The following is a 23538-nucleotide window of genomic DNA, read 5'->3' as shown; positions in this document are numbered from 1 at the left end:
TAAATGCCTCTTGACTCGTGTGTAGTCCGGATTGAAGTTCAAAACTTTGTAGAGATCTCCCTCTAGTGGACAGTGGGAGGTACAGTGGGAGGTACAGTGGGAGTCTCGTTTGTGACACTAAGGCCGGTGACACACTGGCTGCGTGGCGTGAACGTGATGTTTCTGCTGCGTGTCAGTTGTGTGGTGGCTGCTTCGCGTTTTCTGTGTCTTTACACACCAGAACCGTATGGGGTGTGGTTTGTGCATTTGCTTTGCAAACTAAACAACCATCCTCATAGTTAACATGGGAGCCGAATCAAAAATGTACACGCCACGCAGCTGAAATGCTTGCGCTACGCATCCAGTGTGTCGCCAGCCAAAGTTTGATTTTCAAGTTTCAAATAGGCGGAGATAACATCACAGGCTCTGACGTAAAGCCAAAAACTCTGATTTCGCTGTCTACACGATAAAACTGCAACCAAAGTTTTTTTTAAAATCCTCACCCTGGCAGGAGTTTTCAGAAAAGTTTAGTTTGAGTAACCTGGCTCTGCAGTTACTACGTGTGGGCAAACATCCAAACCACATAGTAAAAGCTGCGGTTTTAAAAATATTCATGTGGACAGGAACTGATCACGTTACTTGTAAAGCATTACTCCCAACACTGATCACAGCTACAGTATGCTGATGATACCCAAATTTACTCGGCTTTATCACCAAATGACTACAGCCCCTGTTTAATTTAGGATTTATAGCTGGATCGATCTGCACTGACCGCTACAGTATTCTTGTCAGAGAACTCAGAGTCTTGTCTCAATGATAGCCTTTTAATGATTGCTCTGGCATCAATATAGATGGACATGTACAAGGTCAACAAAATAACAAAATAAAAATAATAATTAGCAGATGTTACATAAATGTTAAATAAATGATAATGTTACATAAATGATATAAATAATAAACAACATAAAGTATCTTCTACTTATACAAATCACAGTGATCGATCGCTACTTTTAACTTCAAATGATTGACAGCATATAATACAGCGCGTATTTCACATGCGGTAAATACGTCACGTTAATATACATGAATAAACTTAGAAACAGTATCTGCAACAACTATACTTGCAGTATAACATTAATATTCAAATAACAGTGGACTTACTTGTCCGTTACTCATATAATGTCCTTTTAATGCGAGCAATCCAGAGAACTTCCCGATCAGATCGGCTGATGCAACTCTCTGGCATTACGCTTATTCTCAGTCTGTTAATCAGCGTAGGATCCGCAACTGTGCCGGTTGTGCACTATACCATTACGGGCAGCGCCAATTCTGTATGCATCTTTGTCACTACGCAAAACATGGAGAATTCGGAACAGCCCCATTGATTCCCTCTGCCAATGCATTGATGAAATTAACAGTTGGATGTTCCAGAACTTTAATTGTGTTTCAAAACAAAGATGATGTTGAATGCACACCTTGACTCTAGGGGTCAAACAACTAAAAATCAAGTCAGGAATCTTGGTGTGATTCTGGAGACAGACCTTAGTTTCAGTAGTCATGTCAAAGCAGTAACTAAATCAGCATACTATCATTTAAAAACATTGCAGGAATAAGATGTTTTGTTTCCAGTCAAGACTTGGAGAAACTTGTTCATGCCTTTATCACCAGCAGGGTGGACTATTGTAATGATTTCAAATTGGTTTTCTGCATTTTAGAATAATTTTTGCTTGTATTATTTTATATTATCATTGTTTTTACGTAAACTATTTTCTTGATATGAAACCTATTTAGTTTGATAATGAAACACAAAGCAACCACAACAACATTTTGATGATAAACCTTTATTGTTTCAGACCAGATGTAATTCCAGCTGCTGCAGTGGGACAAAGAGGTTTTGCTGATGCAGAAGAGCATGAAGATGTATAAGAGGGCACATTCTTTTTTATATTTTATACATGACATTATGAGTGAAACTATTTAATATTTGAGATTTCTTAAACTTTTTAAATATTTTTCACAATAAAAAGTCAAGGGAAATGTTTGTTACCATATTTTAAGAAAGATCCACATGTATGCATCAAATGGATATGATGATATGTGCACAAGCTGCAGTGAAGCACATATAAAGGCTCTAATTCACACGTTTGATCTTCATGGTGATGGACTTCAGGGAATTCGAGTTGTTCTTCCAGTGGTACCAGGTGGCTCCATTAGTCATTACTGTACCCTCTTTCTCCCACAAATAGTAACCAGTGGGGTTTGTATAATAACAATTGCTGTACCAAAACCCTCCTCCGTAGTCCTTAGCACAATTGCTTCCTCCATTATCTTGGTCTTTGTCATAGGTAGAGAACTTCATTCCATTGTGATAATTTAAAGAGTCACCTACAGAAAGAAGAAACTTTCATTAAAGGCACTTTCATTTGGACATCCAAAATAAAATGACTTTTTAAAATAAATAATATAAAATATAAAAGCATAAGTTTAAACATTATGGTTTAAAAGTCATTTTAAAACTCCACTACGCCCATTTTATTTGCTTAAATTCTTCTTTCTGAAAAATTAAACATCTGTAGTTTGTTTCACCTGCTCCTCCGTTGACGAAGCCACTCACTTGCAGTTTGTACCCATCAGACTCAGAGCCCACAGAGAAAGACTTGTAGACAGCGTAAGCCTTATTCCCATCAAAGTCCTCCAAATCGACTCTTAGTTTATACTGATACCTGCGCGTCAGCTGATGAACAAACTCTAAACCTGTAAAAAAAAACATGAAAGGAAACTGGTTTAATAGCTTTAATAACAAAAATAATTTGCATTTATACTAAAGTCCTGATGAAATGTCCATGTTTTCAATGTCTTTGATGGTTTCGTCTTTTTCTGTTTGCCTTTTTAAGCCCAAAACATCACAAAAACTCTCACCCAGCCAGTGTTCGCCGCCTTTATTACCAAAACCCCATTTATAGCTCCTCCACGGCCTATAGAAATTCACCTCGCCATCCATTCGCCTGAGAATTACCTGAAACATTCAGAAATCATTCATTGCTTTCATACATCACATAATTTCATGTAATTCATCTTTTAAAAAGATTTTTAAGGTGTACAGCCTTTTACAAGCTTTGTTTTCCAACAAGTAAAAAATATATATTTTGTGTGATCTCTGAGTGATTTCAATGACTGTTTTCCAATACATATACAGAACACAAATAAAAGAACTGAGAGACTTTCTGATAAATAGTTTATTAGAAATCATGGTGTCATTCACACTGGGGAGCATCTTATAATAAAATATCCTTTAGTGAGATAAAACACATTGAAATGCTTACCGTCCAGGGTCCTTGGTTATTTTGTCCATCAGACTTCATCTCACAGTAGACCTGCACCGGTCCATCTATTGTGGTGATGGTGTACACGCCACTGGTGCTATATCCACTCACATAAATATCATAGCAGTCTTTGGTACGAAGAAGATCAGATTTAACCACATCAGCACCCATCAAGACGGGAAACAGCGCAGACAAACACAGCAACACCTGAGAGACACAAACTCAAGATCTGAGTCTAATGATCGATGTCTGACAAAATCACACTCACATTCTTACATACAGAAACTCACAATCATGTTAGTGATCATTGCTTCAGACGTCCAGCTCAGAGGAGCAGATTCACCTGAAATACAGTTCAGACAAATACAGTCACTTTATTAAAACATGAACATGCATTATGCCATTTTCTGAAATAAGATTTTCAAAATGATCAGAATCAAACTCACCATATGCGCTCAGAATCTTGTAAATGTTCAGGTGATGTGTCTGTTATATTTTCCTGATCATCAGGATCCTCCTCTTTATCTGACATTTTCCATTTAAAAAAAAAAAAAAAACTTTATGGGACAGTCATGGGGTTGATTCCATAAAAGGACCGGTTTTTGGTCATTTGGCAACCTGCTTTTTTTATCATCAGAGGAATTAAAAAGGAAATGTATTTCAACATTAATTTTATCTGATTTCAACCAACACCTCAAGAAAAGAAAGAAAAAAGTTAAAGGACTGGTACACCCAAAAAAGAACATTTCGTCATTATTTATTTACCCTCATGTTGTTCTGAACATGTATGAGTTTCTTTATTCTGTTGAACATAAAATAAGATATTTTGAAGAATGTTGGTAACCAAACAGATATTGGTAGCCGGTAGAACTGTCCCTTTAAGAAAGCCCTTATACTTCATTAATTTCTAAGTAAAAGTAAAGATTTTCTTAGTTTTAGCTTTTTGCTGACTTTTCCTGATTACTTTATGATTTGCATCTCTTCTCAGGTGTTCTGGATCCAGACTGGAGCTTGTGTAAATCCTAATTACAGTACCACAGGATGTAAATCCCATGGCAAAAAAGGAGAAAGAAATAGAGACATAATTTGTATAGCTGTGGTTCCAACCAAGATAAAATAATTAGTTTAACCCAAGCTAAAGAATAATAATGCGCACTTGATCATATAAAACTGCTGTCACAAATTGTGATCTAGATTTAAACAGAGAGAGCGTGTCTGAACCCCGAACATTATCAGGAAGGCTATTCCAGAGTTTGGGAGCCAAATGTGAAAAAGCTCTACCTCCTTTAGTGGACTTTGCTATCCTAGGAACTGCCAAAAGTCCAGCGTTTTGTGGCCTTAGGGAGAGTGATGGATTGTAACGTGGTAGAAGGCTAGTTAGGTACGCAGGAGCTTAACCATTTAGGGCCTTATAGGTAAGTAATGATAATTTATAACTGATGTAGAACTTAACAGGTATCCAGTGCAGAGACTGTAAAATTGGGGTAATATGATCATATTTTCTTGACCTGGTAAGGACTCTAGCTTCTGCATTTTGGACTACCTGTAGCTTGTTTATTGACGAATCAGGACAACCACCTAGAAGTGCATTACAATAGTCTAGTCTAGAGGTCATGAATGCATGAACTAGCTTATCTGCATCAGAAACAGATAACATGTTTCGTAGCTTGGCAATGTTTCTAAGATGGAAGAATGCAGTTTTTGTAACATTGGAAATATGATTTTCAAAAGACAAATTGCTGTCTAATGTAACACCCAGATTTTTGACTGTAGAGGAATCAACATCTAGTTGCAAACTGTAATCTACAAGATTCTGTGTACTGTTTTTTGGTCCAATAATTAATATCTCTGTCTTATCTGAATTGAATAGGGGGAGAATTATTGGTCATCCAATCATTTACATGTTTAACACACTCTGTTAGCTTAAATAAATTTAGAAGTTTCATCTGGTCTCGTTGAGATATATAGTTGAGTATCATCAGAATAACAGTGGAAACTAATCCCATATTTTCTAATAATATTACCAAGGGGCAACATGTATATTGAAAATAGTAAAGGACCTAGGACAGATCCTTGTGGCACTCCATATTTTACTGGTGATAAATGAGATGACTCCCGGTTTAAATAAACAAAATGATAGCGATCGGACAGGTAGGATTTAAATTATCTTAGAGCATGCCCTTGAATACCTGTATAGTTTTGTAATCGATCTAGGAGTATGTCATGATCTGTGGTGTCGAACGCAGCACTAAGATCAAGTAAGACTAGAAATGAGATGCAGCCTTGATCTGACGCAAGAAGCAGGTAATTTGTAATTTTAACAAATGCAGTTTCTGTGCTATGGTGGGGCCTGAAACCTGACTGAAATTCTTCATACAGATATTTTTTTTTGCAACTTTTTAAAAAATTTAGACATAAAAATTGAATATTTGAAATGGGCCTATAATTTGCCAGTTCACTAGGATCTAGTTGTGGTTTCTTAATAAAAGGCTTAATAGCTGCCAATTTAAATGTTTTTGGGATGTTACCTAAAGATAACAATGAGTTAATGATATTGAGAAGCAGTTCTTTGGCTACAGGCAACAACTCTTTCAGTAATTTAGTGGGTACAGGATCTAATAAACATGTTGTTGGTTTAGATACAGTGATACGTTTATTTAGCTGTTCCTGTCATATAAGCACTGCAGTTTATCTTTGGGTGCGATGGATGAAACTGAAGTATTAGACAATGTAGAATGTACATTTCTTATTGTATTTCTGATGCCCTCTATTTTATCAGTGAATATATTCATAAAGTCATTACTATTAAACGTTAGCAGAATATCTGATTTGGTTGGTTTCTGCTTATTTGTTAATCTAGCTACTGTGCTAAATAAAAACCTTGGATTGATTTGGTTATTTTCAATAAGTTTGTGGATATCTTACTTTAATTAGTTTTGTGTAATTCTCATTTGCCATTATTAAATTGTATTATATAAGCCATATCTCTGCTGTTTACAAAATATATAGTTTTCTAAAGATGTACAAGACAAAGCAAAATCAACCAAATTCTTTTTCTGTGACAAGTGACCCATGACTCACTGAAAAATGATTAAGATAATCTTACTATCACTAGATTGCTGGCATGATGAAGCTTTTCACAACAGATGTTTTGAAATTATTTCAGTGTCTTGAAATGTTGACATTTTGACCAAATGTCCATACAGCCCCAATGACAAAATAGTTTACTTAAGTACAATTTATTTGTACGCACTTCAGTATAACTAAATGCATTTGTGAGACAATATAAATTGGAACAACTAATTTTGTACTAAATGCATTTTAGTTGTGGAAAAGCAGTGCCAAAATTCAACTAAAGTTGTATTAAATATGCTTGTTTTTGCTAAATTGGAACTATTCCAAGTGTACTTAAGTACACTTTAAATATCCTTTGTTTTATTTAATATTTGAAATGCAGAATTCATTCAGCATTAACTTTTTGTTACATTACATTTGCAATTCAATTATACTGTAAGAGTGTTGAGCGTGCATTAATATTATACTAATAACGAACTGAGGTAATATATTCAATTACTGTGTGCTTCTAATACAATAGATTAACTTTTATAAATAATGGCCCAGCTTAAGAAATGTCCTTTTACTAGCACCCCCTAGCATACCACTCAACTCAATTAACCACATGTGCTACCAAAGCAGATATAAACTGTGAAAAGCACTTTTTAACTTGTGGTTAAATTATTGAAAAGTTGTTCTCTGATTTTCATTTAGAATGTATTTTCAGTTAGTATAGTCATGTTAATCTATGTTTAGAAAACGTATTAAAAAATAAATATATTTTAAATAGATAAATGTGAAATTATTTGATGTATGAATGATTTCTGAATGTTTCAGGTGTTTTTCAGGCGAATGGACGGCGAGGTGAGGTTTCTTTAGACCATGGGAGAGTTATATGAAGGTGCAGTGGTAATAAAACAGGCAAATAGTGGCTGGGTGAGTGCATTTTTGATGTTTGGGGCTACCAAAAATAAAAAATAAATAAAAAATCTGACATGGAAAACTTAAACATTTATTTTGTACTGCAGTATAAATGCAGATATATATTTTGTATTTGTTTTATGATCTACTAAACCGGGTTCCTTTCAATTTTTTTAACAGGTTTAGAGTTTCTTCATCAGCTGACCAGCAGGGATCAGAATAAACTCGGAGTATATGTGTCGGATTTTGAAGGGACGGAACGCTTATTCTCTTTACAAGTCTTTCTCTGTGGGCTCTGAGGCTGCTGGGTACAAACTGCATGTTAGCTACTTTGTAAATGAAGGAGCAGGTGAAACAAACTACAGCCATTTAATTTTCCAGTTTTCAGTTGTGTGACCCTAATAAGAGTTTCTCCTTTCTGCAGTTGACTCTTTGAGTCTTCACAATGGAATAAAGTTCTTCACCTTTGACAAAGACCAAGATAATTGGAGTGACAGTTACGCTGTGAAATACTCTCTAGGAGCATATTTGTTTATTTGTGGGGGAAAGATGATGGCAGTTTGGTTTTGGGGCCCACCTGGTACTACTGGAAGAACAGCAGGAAATCTCTGAAGTCCATTACCATAAAGATCAGACATGTGATGTAGAGCAGTGGTTTCCATATACCTTATACCAATATATACCTTATACCTTATACCAATATTCCATATTCCATTTCAAGTAAACATATATCAATTTAATAATGTTCAGATGATTCTGGCTTCCCTATCATTCGAATGTTCTTGCTTACTGCTCTGCACTTTGCTTCCTATTTCTGTATTTTTATCAGATTTTTATCAGATTTTTATTTAAGCAGATCAGCACAGTGCTCAAACAACACATTTTTGGAATGAACACTAAAACTAAAAACACAAAAAAAATAAGACTCTGCCTCTCACTGCCAGGAGCTTACAAAGAAAATGGCTCCTGTTGAATCTACATGCTACATGATTTTCTGCAAACTTCTACAAAGGAGTGCGGTTCTTGAAACAAAGTTACTTGCTGGATCTCCAAAATAGGTAGAACACACAGCAGACAGCCGGTGCATCCTGTGAATCTAGTGAATTTTTAAAGTTTATACCAAGTGTAGAGGAACCAGACGAAACTGATCATCACATTAATTGATGGCACAAACAGGGAGCGAGACCCAAAATCAGGCTTGTGAATACTGGTATTCTACCACTCCCTGTACATCTTGAGAACAGATTTGAAGCATTAATGAATGAGGTTGAGGAATCCCCAAATGTGATTAAACATGGATCGGATCAGCCAGCAGCTAACACTGCTACTAACAGGCACTCCAGGTCTAGCAGACAGTGGGATTCAGAACCATCATCCATGTGGGGAAGAATTATATTTGTAAAGAGCTGTCATAACTCCTTAAGAAGGACTTCAGTGAACTCTTTTTGAAACACTTCGAAGAGTCAAAGTTCAGTCTTTCATCAGTTGACCACTCCCAGCAAGGGGAACTAATATGTTTTCACATTTGCTTGGGCTGAACACATGGCTACAAAGAATCTTCAATTTAAAATCAATTTCATCGACAACTTTAATCTTTTCTGGGGCAATAGACAACTCTTTAAACTGGATGGCCTCCACCCAAACAAACTTAGTGCTAGAGAGCTAAAGGACAATATCTACTTCTCCCTCTGTCATCCTTCAGTAGTGTGTGCCAAACTACTCAACCTGAATGGCACAAACACATCTGGAAAGAGTATGAGTGACCACAGGACTTCATATTCCACAAGGACACTGATAACACCACGCAGCCACAACAAGCACTGCCCATGGCAACCATCCCGACCCTGACCACAAAGCTCATCACAGACACACGGTGACATCCGAACAGCTCTAAGACTCATCACCCAAGGATGACTTCTAGAAAACAGCCAGGGAAGCCAGGAAAACATATCATAGCCAACAGAAACACCAGAGCCACAGCTCTACTCACCAGACACATTATACCTCTCTCCAGCATCTCCACTTCTAAGCGTCTCACAGAAAATGGAGAAATTGGTTTATGCTGGGACCAAGCTCTCCCACTGTGCTGCAAGCCCCCAGATATCCACTAAGCTGTTATTGAAAATAAGAACTTGTTCTTAATTAATTTGCCTGGTTAAAAAAGGTTAAATTAAAAAAGGGCGGGCCCCACAACCACCAAAGCCTGTGGGCCCAGCTGGTCCTCCTCCTGTGAGAGCTCTCCGGCCGTTGTCACAACACCAGGGGCCAAACCCTCCTCCATCTGCTCTAGGTGAACCAAAAACCAAAAAATAGCATCTTTCAGTGATATGGAACCCAGTGTGCTTGTAGTGTTCTCTACTTCTGTTTTATCATGTTATATAAAGTCTAAAGGCCCGTTCACACCAAGCACGATAACTATAAAGATAACGATATTAGCGTCCACACCAGCGAACGATATCGTCTGTTTATTCTGAGCGCACGTGCGTCTGCCGCTTTAAATCCTCGAGCTCGTTACAGCAGGATGGATTCTGATTGGATGTGAATGTTTGTATCGTTCATCAGCTGGAAAAAAAAAATCGTTCTGAACATGATTCCAACGATACCATTTTCTGTGCCTTTATCGTTATAGTTGTAGTGTGGACTCTGCTATTCTTTAATATTGAGAACGATTTTTAGAACTTTATCGCTATCGTTATCTTTATAGTTATCATGCTTGGTGTGAACAGGATTTAAGGCCTTCTCAAGATGTACAGCTGAATCTTCTAATCTCTTTTATTCTTCTATTCTGTTATGCATCAAACTATTATTGATGTTGAGACAAAATGCAATGCCATCAAGTTAGCATTTTTAAACATTTGCTCACTAAAAAAAAAAAATAGTCAAATGTTTAGGTGAATTTTGAGTGAATATTGTAAAAAATGTATTGTTTTAGAATTAGTGTAATTACTTTTTTCAGTTTTGTACTTATCATTTGAATCATTAAATTGTATTGTGTTAGCAGCATCTTTACTGCCTTCTGGTTAATTGCTAAAGTTTTCTAAAGATGGCAATGATTTTAGCTGGTTGCAAACTGACTTTATCTTCTGTGACATCTGAACCATGACTTGCTGAAAGATATTCAAGATTGGCTAATCACAAGTGCGATGAAGTTGAAGCAAAACAATGACTTTGATGATAAATTGTAATCTTCATATCAGATGTTTTGAAACACGTCAAATGTTTCATCACAACACTGCAGCTTTCCATTAACTGTTGACCTGATGTGACCTTTACCCTGCCAGGACAACAGGACATCATCTCTGTAGAAACAGGAGGAGAAGAATGTCCTGCAGAGTTTCCTCCAGTGAAAAAGTCCATCTCCAAGTCCAAAAAGTTGTCTCTCACATCAAAACCCAACCACATATTTGTTAAGAGCTGTTTTGGACTGTTTTGGTTTGTTAACTGTAAAATTTCTCTCCTGATTCAGACCAGACCACTTTTCACTGGAGGAAACATTAATATGGACTCACTCTGAATTTAAAAACTGCTTTATGGATTTGTTTATTTTGTCTTCTCTAGATGTTAACTGGTGGACTGGACTGGTGTGGATTAGTTGTGGATTATTGTGATGTTTTTATCAGCTATTTGGACTCTTATTCTGATGGAACCCATTCACTGCAGAGCATCCATTGCTGATACACTGACACAATGCTACATTTCTCCAGATCTGATGAAGAAACAAACTCACCTACCTCTTGGATGGCCCAAGGTCTCACTGTGCTTTGTTATTCTTCCTAGGTATGCCTCTGATGCATATGGCACACAAGTTTAAAACACTTCTGGAGTTTCGAAATCACAATCTGAACCCTACTGGTTTTCTGGGAGAAGCATGTCCCACGTAAGGTTATGCCAAACGCCCTCATGGAAGAAGAAAGTCTTTGTGTTTACAACTTTGAAATAAGCATTTATCAGCATCAATTACAAGCTTTTTAAAAGAATTTGAAATATGTAAAGTTTATGGCATAGACTCTTTATGCTGTGTTCACACCAAACGCGAATAGAGCGTCAAATTCGCGTCCACTGCGTCTAGTTTGCCGCTTGAACATTTTGAGATCATTCACTTCATTCCTGCATGAAATTAACTTCACAACAGACGCGAATTTGCGTCATGGGGGGGCTTCTGCCAGTCGAGTTTACGCAGCATTTTCAACCGCCACTTTTATTCGGATAATTTTCTAAATATTACTGTTATAGTGTCATGAAATGTACAACCCCAAATCAGAAAAAGTTGGGACAGTATGGAAAACGCAAATAAATAAAAAAAATAAGTTATTTCTAAATTTACTTTGACTTGTATTTCATTGCAGACAATATAAACAAAAAATATTTCATGTTTTTTTCTGGTCAACTTCATGTCATTTGTAAATATGCATCCTTTCCTGTCATTCAGACCTGCAACACATTTAAAAAAAAGTTGGGACAGTAAAGCATTTACCACTTTGTAATGTTGCCATTCCTTTTCACAACATTCCTTTTCACACACATTCCTTTTCACACACATTCCTTTTCTCTATTGGAGAAAGGTCGGGACTGCAGGCAGGCCAGTCAAGTACCCATACCCTCTTCCTCCGCAGCCAGGACTTTGTAATGTGTGCAGAATGTGGTTTCGCATTGTCTTGTTGAAATATGCGTGGACGTCCCTGGAAAAGATGTCTTCTTGAAGGCAGCATATTATGCTCCAAAATCTCTATGTACTTTTCAGCATTAATGGTGCCTTCACAGAAGTGCAAGTTACCTTCGCCAAGAGCACTGACACAACCACATACCACGACAGACCCTGGCTTTTGGACTTGTTGCTGTTAACAGTCTGGATGATCCTTTTCTTCTTTGGTCCGGAGCACACGGCGTCCATTCCTCCCAAAAAAATACCTGAAATACTGATTCATCTGACCACAGTACACGTTTCCACTGTGTGATGGTCCATCCCAGATGCCTCCGATGATTCTAAAATCATCAACCTGTTGTCTTGACACAAACTCCCTAAAAACTGCAATTGTAAAGCCCCTCCTGAAAAAGACAAATTTTGATATCACAATTTTGAGCAATTCTAGACCAATATCTAATCTTCCTTTTATAAGCGAAATTATAGAAAAGGTAGTTTTTAATCAGCTGAACAAATATTTAAACTCAAATGGATACCTGGACAATTTTCAATCTGGTTTCCGACCACATCACAGCACAGAGACAGCACTCATTAAGATAATAAATGATTTTCGCTTAAATTGTGACTCTGGCAAAATATCGGTGTTGGTATTGCTAGATCTCAGTGCTGCGTTTGACACTGTCAATCATAACATACTACTAGAGAGACTGGAAAACTGGGTCGGGCTTTCTGGGATGGTACTCAAATGGTTCAGATCATACTTAGAAGGGAGAAGCTATTATGTGAGTATAAGAGAGCATAAGTCTAAGTTGACATCCATGACATGCGGAGTCCCACAAGGCTCAATTCTAGCACCGCTCTTGTTTAGCCTGTATATGCTTCCACTAAGTCAAATAATGAGAAAGAACCAAATTGCCTACCACAGCTATGCTGATGATACCCAGATTTACCTAGCCTTAAATCCAAATGACTACAGCCCCATTGACTCCCTCTGCCAGTGTATTGGTGAAATTAATAGTTGGATGTGCCAGAACTTTCTTCAGTTAAACAAGGAAAAAACTGAAGTCATTGCATTTGGAAACAAAGATGAAGTTTTCAAGGTGAATGCATACCTTGACTCTAGGGGTAAAACAACAAAAAATCAAGTCAGGAATCTTGGTGTGATTCTGGAGACAGACCTTAGTTTCAATAGTCATGTCAAAGCAGTAACTAAATCAGCATACTATCATTTAAAAAACATCATAAGAATTAGATGTTTTGTTTCCAGTCAAGACTTGGAGAAACTTGTTCATGCCTTTATCACCAGCAGGGTGGACTATTGTAATGGGCTCCTCACCGGCCTTCCCAAAAAGACCATTAGACAGCTGCAGCTCATCCAGAACGCTGCTGCCAGGATTCTGACTGGAACCAGAAAATCGTCTCAGGTTACAAATGTAACCTTGGTTCCCTGAGAACAGGGAACGAGACAATACGTCAACGACGCTATGGGGAACGCCTCAGGTTTGACAGGTGTCTGAAATCAAATATCAACTCACAGCAATCATGCTGACCGGCGACATCCGTGAATCATCAGCTTGAATGATGAGCGTGCGACCTGGATATTAAAAGGGCGCCTTGAAACCATGACAATATCCTTTCGTCTGAAGGGACTGTTTGGCAGGCAGACCCTGAGGCATGTCTTGGAGACGTATTGTCTCGTTCCCTGTTCTCAGGGAACCAAGGTTACATTTGTAACCTGAGACGTTCCCTTTCGAAGGGAACTTCGACAATACGTCAACGACGCTATGGGGAACGAAATACCCACGCCGCCATGCTAAAGGGAGTGCATGCCCAATGGCAGTGACAACTGTCAGAACCAGCAATTCAATGAACGCTAGAACCACTCACCCTCAGGTCACACAGGGCTGTCAGTGACAGCACTCCCTACGGTCATAGCCCAAGCTATATGATACCACAGAAAACCTCCATAAACATAGTTTAGTGAAAGGTCTACCTGGGCCTGCTCAAGGGCCTAGGACCACAACTTCAACTTCTTAGAAGGGGTCCCTTCTAGGGAATGTGGCTAGGGAACCCGAGGGAACCCCAGCCAGTCACTATTCAGGGGAATGTACCACCTGAAATGCCACCAGGCAGGCCTGACCTGGTGTCACTACATAAGACACTACAGACTGGCCACTTCCTGTCTGTCCGAAGACAGAGCCTCTGGACACTTGCCTTTAGGAAGGCATCCAGCCCGAGGAACTGCGGAGCAGGCAGTGAACCACTCGGCCCGGATCTCAGAGACGGGATATCCTGGAGAGTATGACTCAGCATAGTGCTTTACAACCCTTGCCAGCGAGGGGAGTTTCTCTACTCGATCCACGGATCTACCCAGTGTTTGTGTTTCAAAAAACACTGAGGAGGCCTGTGAGGGCCTAAGGACTGATCTAACTGGGAGGCCTCATGAGAGGCCTACGACTGACTGACCAGACTCAGGAGACCACATACTCACACTGACCCTCAGTGAGGGGAGCATAAGATCTACCTGGTAGGCAACCAGGCTGTAGCAGGATAAAAAAGGTTCCAGGAGGGAACCCGTAGCAGAGAATAAAAACTTGAGCCGAGCCAGGGCGCAAACTCACCTCCGGTAGCTGCCTGATAAGGACTGCTAAACTGAAGTAAGTGGCCACTAGCTTACAAAACCCAGCATCACCGTGAAACTACTCCCAGGGAGACCTGGAGAGGCCTACTACCTGACCACCACAGTATGTGGGAGCTCACCTTCGGAGAGGCCTGGTGAAGCCTACTACCTGATAACCACAATATGTGGGAGTTCACCTACAGAGAGGCCTAGAGAGGCCTACTACCTGTTACCAGATAACCACCTTAAGTGGAAACTGAAAGTCATTTGGAACTCAACTCCAGGGAGGCCTGGTGAGGCCTACTACCTGACAACCACAGTATGTGGGAGCTCAACTTCAGGGAGGCCTAGTGAGGCCTACTACCTGATAAACACAGTGCAGGAAAGCTTACTTTCAGGGAGGCCTGGAGAGGCCTACTACCTGAAAACCATAGCTGATAGTGAGCCAGACTGGCAGTCCAGTTGACTGTCTTTGGGGCTTTGCCTTCAGGGAGGCCTTATGAGACCTACTACCTGACAGTTCAAAGAAGCGGGAATTCAACTCCAGGGAGGCCTGTGGGGCCTGCCACCTAGTAACCACAGTATGTGGGATTAACCCCTCAGGGAGGCCTAGTAAAGCCTACTACCTGACCACCACAAAATGTGGGAGCCCACCTTCAGGGAGGCCTGAAGAGGCCTACTACCTGAAACAGTCTAATCAGCTGGATGTAACTGCTGCTGGGGACTCACCTAACAGGGAGGCCTGGTCGAGCCTGCTAGCTGATAGCGAGTCTATTCTGCTACTTTAACGAACACTGCTGGAACCATACTATTAAAAACTTTTCCTATAGTTTTGTCCAAGTGTATGTTCCACAATGTTGCGACCCACCTCAGAGGAGGCCTGTTAAGGCCTACTAATCAGCAGTGAGCCTTCTGCCTGAACTACCAGGGCCAACCACCGAAGGTGAGCTGGCCTAGGAGCCCTATTGGGGGCTGTTCCGTCAAGGAGGCCTGCTGGGGCCTACTACCCAACTGTGCAGCCTTCGCGGCAGAAATCTGTTTGCTACAGCATCCTGGTACCTAATCACATTGCCAGAGGCAGTGTACTCAGCAAATAGCAATACCCTTATAGCAGGGGAGTACAACATATGCCACTCTGCCTAGTGGAGGCCCCATTAGGGGCCTACCTACTAAATGCATAGGCGTCAGCCCATGGCAATGCTCTGGCTTCAAAGGGAGCGGAGTTCAAAAACCGGAATGAAATGTAGTTTAGAACTCCCTGCTCAACCGGAGCCATCGTGGTGTGAGGTAGATACATACAGAGCTGAGAATGGACTACTCAAAACTACCCTGAGTTAGCGGGGGAGTAACAACCATATGCCCCTGCAATGTTAGACAGGGAGCAGGCCTGCAAGTGGCTCCAAAGGGTGACAGGGATTTGTCCTGCGCCCAGCCTAGGGGAGCGGGGGGGCTAAATTGCAAGCCAACCCACTTGAACCCATCGGTCGAGCGATTAGCTCAACGGGCTGAGTGGAGCCAGCTCTAGAGGCCCAAAAACATCTCTGTTCGGCAGGGTCTGACAAACTCTCACTTCGCAGAGCGAAAGAAGGCCTAACCCTGCCAGACTGATCCTACCTCAGCTACCACCCTGCATTACTCTATCACCCCTGAATGCAGAGAAAGGGGCGGGCCTTGGCCAACAACTCCCATTTAAGGGAGGAGGCTGAAATCAAGGGGAGGAAGCCTAACACATAATGAATGTGGCAGCTATACTTAGCAACACGCCTCCAACATCCCTAGCATAGCCTAGGCCAGCTACAGAGGCGGCCCGGATGAGGGCCGACCTACAAGCATAGATCTACCTGAGGGCTCGGAGGAGCCACAGCCTACTTGATTGAGAGGCCGTGAAAACACTCAACCTACTGAAACCCAACAGAGCTCAGGGGAGCGAGTACTCAGGATACCAATGTCACAAACCGATAGGCAGGACATCTATCTGAAGATCTATCTGAAGCGCCAGCATCAGTCTAAACCTAAAGCAAAAAAGTTTTTTTTTTTTTTTTTTTTTTAGGAAGACCAACTACTCTACCCTCTGGGTGGCTAATAGCCCTGAGGCTAAACAGAAATGAGCGGTGGCCCACCACGCATATAAAATGTTATGACAGGAAGGCCATCACATACTCAGCACAGAAGCCAAATCTTCTTTGAGCTTCTTCCTAATTCGTTCTAGCCACCAACTGGGGGAGGCTTCAGGGCCCAAAAGTCCATACTTTAACTGCTCCTCTAAGAATGACCCCCTAGGTCTATACAGGGAACAGGGTCTGTAGAGAAATACAATCAGTGTTAGTTATACACACAGAATTTTACAAACCAAAAGTTCACCTGCGGCGTGCGGAGTGAAGACTCGCCAGAGAGTTCTCAATGAATCTGGGGTCCACCACTTTTACATGCCTAAAAGAGGCGCTCACATCAACCAGTTGCTACGGTGGGCCATCAGAACATAGTTCTCATCATAAGGCCCATCCCCAGGGCTGGTGTAACGTAAACGCCTGGGGAGTCAAGAAGAGGGAGAGGGCTGGTAGAAAAAGGCCCTCCAGGGAGATCAAACCCTATTTCCGCTGAGCGTTGCAGCGCTTATGCTGAATGACCTCCCTTAAGTCCCTCTTTTTGCGGGAGGCCCGCCTCCTCTGTGTCCTACTCCTCCATGGAGGGGGGGCACGAGAGGCGACACTAGACCTCTGGTCCTGCCTACGGTCCTCAGACCAAGACGGACCAGGTCCTCCCGCCTGCCTGGGCTGGGGCCCGGATCTCAGAGGTATACAGGTCTTAAATGCAGCTGAGCGCTCCTTCGCCTCCCTAAACTTTCCAACCACCGCCTCAACGGAGGTGCCAAAAAGTTTAGCAGGCGAAACTGGTGAATCAAGGAGAAGGGATTTTTCTCTCTCCCCGATATCAGCCAAGTTGAGCCACAGATGCCTCTCTGTGGCCACCATCGCCGCCATCGATCGGCCGATCGCGGCAGCCGTCTGTTTAGTGGCCCGGAGGGACAAAACTGTGGTCCGGCGCAACTCAGCGACTGCCTCAGGGGACAGCCCTGCCCCCTGGTCAAGATCCTGCAGCAGGTCAGCTTGGTAGGCTTGGAGCACTGCCATGGTATGAAGGGCAGCACCAGCCTGACCTGCTGCCGTGTACGCTCTGCCATTCAAGCGAGCCGTGGTTTTAAGGGGCTTGGATGGCAGAGTCGGAGCTTTTAGTGTCGACACCCGCCCAGAAACGAGATAGTTCGCAAACGTCTCTTCAACGGGCGGCATCGACACATAACCATACTCACCGATCCCCTCAACATCAGCGAAGTTGCCCCGCTGATGTCGATGAATACGGGCAGAGTACGGTTTCTTCCATGCCCTCTCGATCTCTGAATGGAGATCAGGAAGGAATGGAAGGCTCTGCTGAGCTGGTGGTCTATGTTCAGGAAGAATCCAAGCGACCGCGAACGATCTCTCCCTGAGCGCGCCGCCATGGCAACTGAAGTTTGTCAGTGGCGCGCTCCATAACTTCCACCAGCTCTGCGTACACGGGGCAGGATGGCTGACGAGGTTGAGGATCTAAATCATCCTCCTCAGCCATCTCTTGCCCGGCCTGAAGAGCACTCGCTGCAGTATTAGTAGGTGAAAAGTCTCCGTCATCCACCTGCAGCTCCCTCTCGTCAGGCGATGACGCGTCGGAGAGGTTAACGCCCCTCTCGAGACTGTCAGCGAGCTCCATCTGGGAGCCCCATGAAGCGCGTCGCCGCTCTGCCTCGGCACGAGCGGGACCCGATCCGCGAGGACCAGACGCTGAACTCTCTTCCCTCGAGAAGAGAGCCCGACGAGACCGGAGCGTTCTCATAGGAAAACGCTCACAATTTGCACAGGACGCTCCCTCAAGAGCATCCTGTGCGTGCTCTTCACCCAAACAGTACACACACATCTCGTGAGTGTCACCCGGCGACAAATATCTTGGGCACGGGTCAGCACATTTCACAAAACTTTTAGGACTTGCCTTAGATGTGCGTTTCATTTCTTCGCTGTAAGCAGACGTTTAAATCAGACAAAACAGTCCCTGAAGACGAAATCATATCACACCAGTCCTCAGGTCCTTACGCTGGCTTCCAGTTACATTTAGGATTGATTTTAAAGTACTTTCACTAGTATATAAGTCACTAAATGACCTAGGACCGAAATATATTGCAGATATGTTTACTGAATATAAACCTAACAGAGCACTCAGATCATTAGGATCAAGTCAGTTAGAAATACCAAGGGTTCACACAAAACAAGGGGAGTTCACCTTTAGTTTCTATGCTGCCCGCAGTTGGAATCAGCTTCCAGAAGAGATCAGATGTGCTAAAACACTAGTCACATTTAAATCTAGACTGATTGCACTATATTTTCACTGTTTTATTATTATTATAATTTTTTATGTAAAATCATTTTCTAACTGTTTTTAAATGTTTTAATCATTTTAAAAGTTTTAAAATTGCTTGTTTTATTTTTGTTATCATTTTTCTTCATGATTATTTTACTTTCTTTTATGTAAAGCACTTTGAATTACCATTGTGTACAAAATGGTATGATTCAACTCATCAACTCATTAACCCATGTGATAATGAGCTAATGAGTTGAATCAGATGTGTTTAATTAGGGAGACAAAGAAAACGTGCAGTGTTGGGGGTACTCCAGGACAGGTTTGGGAACCACTGATCTAGTCCATGTCTCCTTTTGTCTCTCACATCAAAATCCAAACAAACATGTTTGTTTAGATCCGTTTTGGACTGTTTTGGCTTGTAAACGGTGCTTAATCTGTGCAGATTTCTCTCCTGATTAAGACTAGACCAGTTTTTCATTGGAGGACTATCAGCATGTCACAATGCGTCTGGTTTGGTCTTAAAACACTAGAAGTAAAACAGCAAATACAATACACCTTAAAATGCAAGCATGTAATAACAGCCAAAAGACATAAACATTACATGTGATAAAGCTGCATACACCCCAAAACTCTCTAACACTCAAGCTAGTAAACCCTGCTACTTTCATACAATATGTACAAGGGTACAAGAAAAGCACTGTTTAGAACAGTAGTTCCACCTCAAAATAATTAGGACACTATACAACTCAAATAATGTAGATTTTGTTTCGACAAAAATACAATAATGGCATTTCTGCTTTAAATTCACCAGAATGTCTGCTTCATTTAGTTCCATTGTAACCTCTTGACTCAATGTTGTTTTGAACCATGAACTTTCAAGAAGGCTTGTGTATATTTTGTGAACAAATTTTGGGAGGAACTGTAGCTGTCTTTGCAGAACTGTCCAACAGGAGGCACTGCCACATCTGAATTCACATTGGTTAATAATCAGTTCAAATGGATAATGCCTCACCTTACTTTTTGATGGACTTTGACTTATTGAATTTGACAGAATTTTTAAAGTGAAGAAATTATGTGATGGCTGTAGGAAAAAAGAAATAATTTAATGATGAATGTATGCTGTATATTCTGTAATACTGTAAATAATAATACAATTTAATTATACCGTTTAAAACATACATTACATACAAGTTTGATAAAAACATTTAATCATTTCTGTTAATAGTGTTTGTGGTGTCCTGTTATTCAGTGTAATACTTACTGAGAACACTAGGGGGAAGTAGCATTTAAGAGGGAGATACAAGGAGGAGAGTAGTAAAAGAAGAGAGATGAGCACAAGTTGTGTGTTAAATAGTGAGATATAAAGAAAGCATGTAACCCGTTGCACCTGGCCTCGTTTTGATAATGAAAATACAACAGTGTTCACTGTCTGTTTGATTACATGACATTGACTGTTTGATTTTTACTGTAAATCTTTGCTGTATAGACATCAACTTTAGATAGTGAAAAATATCTATTTTGCAGTTTATAACATAGCTATCCATAAATGAAACCAGTCTGCAAAGTTGTTAATCAAAGAAGTGCATGATAAATAAAGATATGTCTCTCAAAAGAGAGAGCTGGTTCTGAATCGTCTTAACGATTAGTCATACTTTCAAATATTTTGCCTGTTAAAGGTCTACGTCACTGGGTAACACATTTGCATAATCCCGCCTGTCTGCGAAATATGAACAGAGTCTTAACTGCACACAAACACTTCACAATCCTTGTTGATTCTGGAACAACATTCCAATTAACCAATCAGAATTGAGGGATAACTTTATAGGAAGTATTAGGCTTATGATTAGGGTTAGGTGCTTCTACACCCTTGTTAACCAGATCATTTCACACTGATTTTAGGAATAAATTATGGGTAGGGTTAGGTTTAGGGGTAGGGATTGGGTCTAGTCTATATTCCCAGGGTCAGCAAAAGATGTTGATCCAGAAACATGTCTTGCTTGGCCTTTCAGCTGGAAACATTGAATATGACTGTCAGATTTTAGAACTGGCCATAGTATCATTACTGCTGGTATTTTGATCGTAGCTCACATCCATAATGATAAATTCCAAGTTTTGCATTGAAACAACCGTATGCCCAGTTTTCTGTCGTACATTCGTTTCATAAATGAGCCCCATTTTGTATGTGTTGAAGGAAACAAATCAGGCTTTCTCAAGATAACTAAAGGTGTTCCCCAGGGTTCCATCTTGGGGCCTGTTTTATTTTCTGTTTTTGTAAATGATTTTGTAAAGGATATCAAAGCAAAATTACACTTGTATGCAATGACACTTTATACATAGGCTCTTTCCATAAAGGCAGTGCAATAACTTCAGATTAAATTTAATTAATTACAAACTATTCTACTTAGTTCTAAATACTGATGAATTTAAGGAATTTAATGAATGACTGACAGGATAATTGGCCCTAAACCTCAGTTGTTTTGTAATATTTATTTGTGTGGTAACTCTATTGTGAGGTGTCCTGTATGGTAATGTTACCAAAACATTCTTTGAACATTAATTTCTTAGCTGGGTAAACAATGCATAAGTTCTTGAATACCTTAAATCGCCAAGGAAGCTGTCAAAATCATTTTTTCTAGATTCTCAAGACAATATGGTTGAAACTATTTAATGTTTTTTTTTTTTTTTTTTTTTTTTTTTTTAGAAATATCATGATTTTATAATGATTCTTTGTCATGTTGGTTTTTCTATTTTGAAAGCTGTTTGAGCATCACAGCCAAACTAATTTCCCCATTATAAAGTATTTTAAGTAGGGCTGGGCAAGTTAACTTGTTTTTATCGCGTTAAGGCATTAATTAATTAACGCCGACAATTAATTTATTGCGCGTTAACGTACTTTTTATTTTGAAAGTCCGTTGCTCACTGCGTTTTAATACACATAGATAGACTGTAATAATACAACCGAATACAACACAAACCATGGGTCACAGGAGGGATGGGATGTTTATCAGTATGCTATGCCAATGAAAGCATTTGTTGTGTGCCTAAGGGAGCTACAGCGCAAAACAAAAAATATCAGGTACGGACAGAAAAATGGAAAAAGGTACCTAAATCTTAAATTGAAAAACTTTATTTAATAAAACATTAATGTTTTAATTAGGGCCGGGACTCGATTAAAAAAATTAATCTAATTAATTAGAGGCTTTGTAATTAATTAATCGAAATTAATCGCATTTTAATCGCAGATAAATATTTGACCTGAGAACAGTGAGAAGTAATTTTTTTCACATGGATTTATAGTATACCACTGAATAATGACTGAATACATAAGCTTAAGCAACAAAATATTGTTTATTTTTGTTCAACCAAGTCTAGCAGACCAGTGCAATTTTTGCCATGAAGTGTAGCAATAGCATATTTAGAAACAATTTAGAAATAGTACATTTCAGAAATTCAGGAAGCTTATAGGTGCTGGAACCTTCTGTAAAGTGTTTTTTTTTTTTTTTTAAGTAAAACACAATACTGTCAATTACATTCAGAACATTGGAAACACTGACTATTAGAAAACATCTCTCTGTTGCTTCAGAGGCCATAACATACTAAGTCATACTCTTAATAACCTTGGCCAAAACAATAAAGAGTTCAACATAAACTGCCAGTTGCACCAACAAAATAATACATAGTTCAACATAAAGTGTAAAGTCCATGCTAGCTGCTATATGTTTTGCGTTGAGGTGATACTTGAGGCTCGATGTGCTGCTGCGGTGATATGCGAACGCTAGGTGGTGCTTCAGTATAATCGGTTCGCCGAATCTCATCCAGTGAGAAACGTTCCGCGGTGCAAAAATAAGTTATTAAAAATGCGGGAATTTTTTTTTCTGTAATTAATTAATCTTAGTTAATGCGTTAATTTTTGTTTAATTAATTAATCTCAATTAACGCGTTAAAGTCCCGGCCCTAGTTTTAATGTTTTATTTATACGTTAATGTTATATTTAATTTGATTACATTAATGTTTAAGTAAAGATTTACAAGAAATGTTAACTGCTACTAACTTTTAACTGCTGTAAAAAAGCACTTTATTTGTTTAACGTTTTGACAAACCAAATGTTATTGCACTTTTGTTCATACAGCAGAACCTTGAAAAAATAAAATTACACAATACATTACTTTTGATTTCATTATTGAATTTTGCGCATGTTGCGATTAATCGTGATTAATCGCAGAAAATAATGCGATTAATCGCGATTAAAATATTTAATCCTTGTCCAGCACTAATTTAAAGGTAACAAAATATGAAAAAGTATGGCGGATATTTAGGCCAAAGTGCATGGGTGAAGATACAAATATTTGTAATTATTTTATCTTTGTTATTAATAAATGAGAACAAAGATACAGATTAAAAATACAGATAATATACAAATAAAATAAAGTGTTTTATTTTCATGTACAATAGGTGTATTTAGCAGGAGCAAATTGAATTGATTCCTATTAAAGCAACTGTATTCAAGTTTGTCAGTCAAGAGTGATTTTTTTCTGTGTGTTTGGTGTTTTATTATCAGTAAAGGAATAATTCACCCAAAAATACCTTCATGTACCCACTCTTAAACCTGAATG

At 39.8% G+C, this 23538-nt stretch overlaps 2 protein-coding genes across 6 annotated transcripts in view; both read right to left on the bottom strand.

Annotated features, from left to right (window-relative positions):
* The window catches only part of LOC127971099 (microfibril-associated glycoprotein 4), an 89943-nt gene that overhangs the window by 37144 nt on the left and 29261 nt on the right, over nt 1-23538 (bottom strand). The window contains exons 1-6 of one of the 5 annotated variants that reach the window (XM_052573892.1): nt 3749-3791; nt 3593-3645; nt 3303-3509; nt 2899-2995; nt 2566-2733; nt 1805-2364 (exon numbers count right to left, since the gene is read on the bottom strand). The exons of 2 other annotated variants lie outside the window; for them this stretch is intronic. In XM_052573892.1, coding sequence (XP_052429852.1) covers nt 2111-2364; nt 2566-2733; nt 2899-2995; nt 3303-3509; nt 3593-3610 — 744 coding nt within the window. In that variant the 5' untranslated portion in view covers nt 3611-3645; nt 3749-3791 and the 3' untranslated portion in view covers nt 1805-2110. Of the gene's footprint in view, nt 1-1804; nt 2365-2565; nt 2734-2898; nt 2996-3302; nt 3510-3592; nt 3646-3748; nt 3792-23538 lie in introns of those variants that run through there. 2 more of the 5 variants (XM_052573889.1, XM_052573888.1) reach the window with 2 other exon arrangements.
* The window catches only part of LOC127971250 (microfibril-associated glycoprotein 4-like), a 70021-nt gene that overhangs the window by 17686 nt on the left and 28797 nt on the right, over nt 1-23538 (bottom strand). The window lies entirely within an intron of this gene.

Source organism: Carassius gibelio, chromosome B14 (assembly GCF_023724105.1).
Source record: "Carassius gibelio isolate Cgi1373 ecotype wild population from Czech Republic chromosome B14, carGib1.2-hapl.c, whole genome shotgun sequence".
NCBI classification, from domain to species: Eukaryota; Metazoa; Chordata; class Actinopteri; order Cypriniformes; family Cyprinidae; genus Carassius; species Carassius gibelio.
Note: the sequence above shows the minus strand (reverse complement) of the source record. Positions and strands in the feature narration are given on the sequence as shown.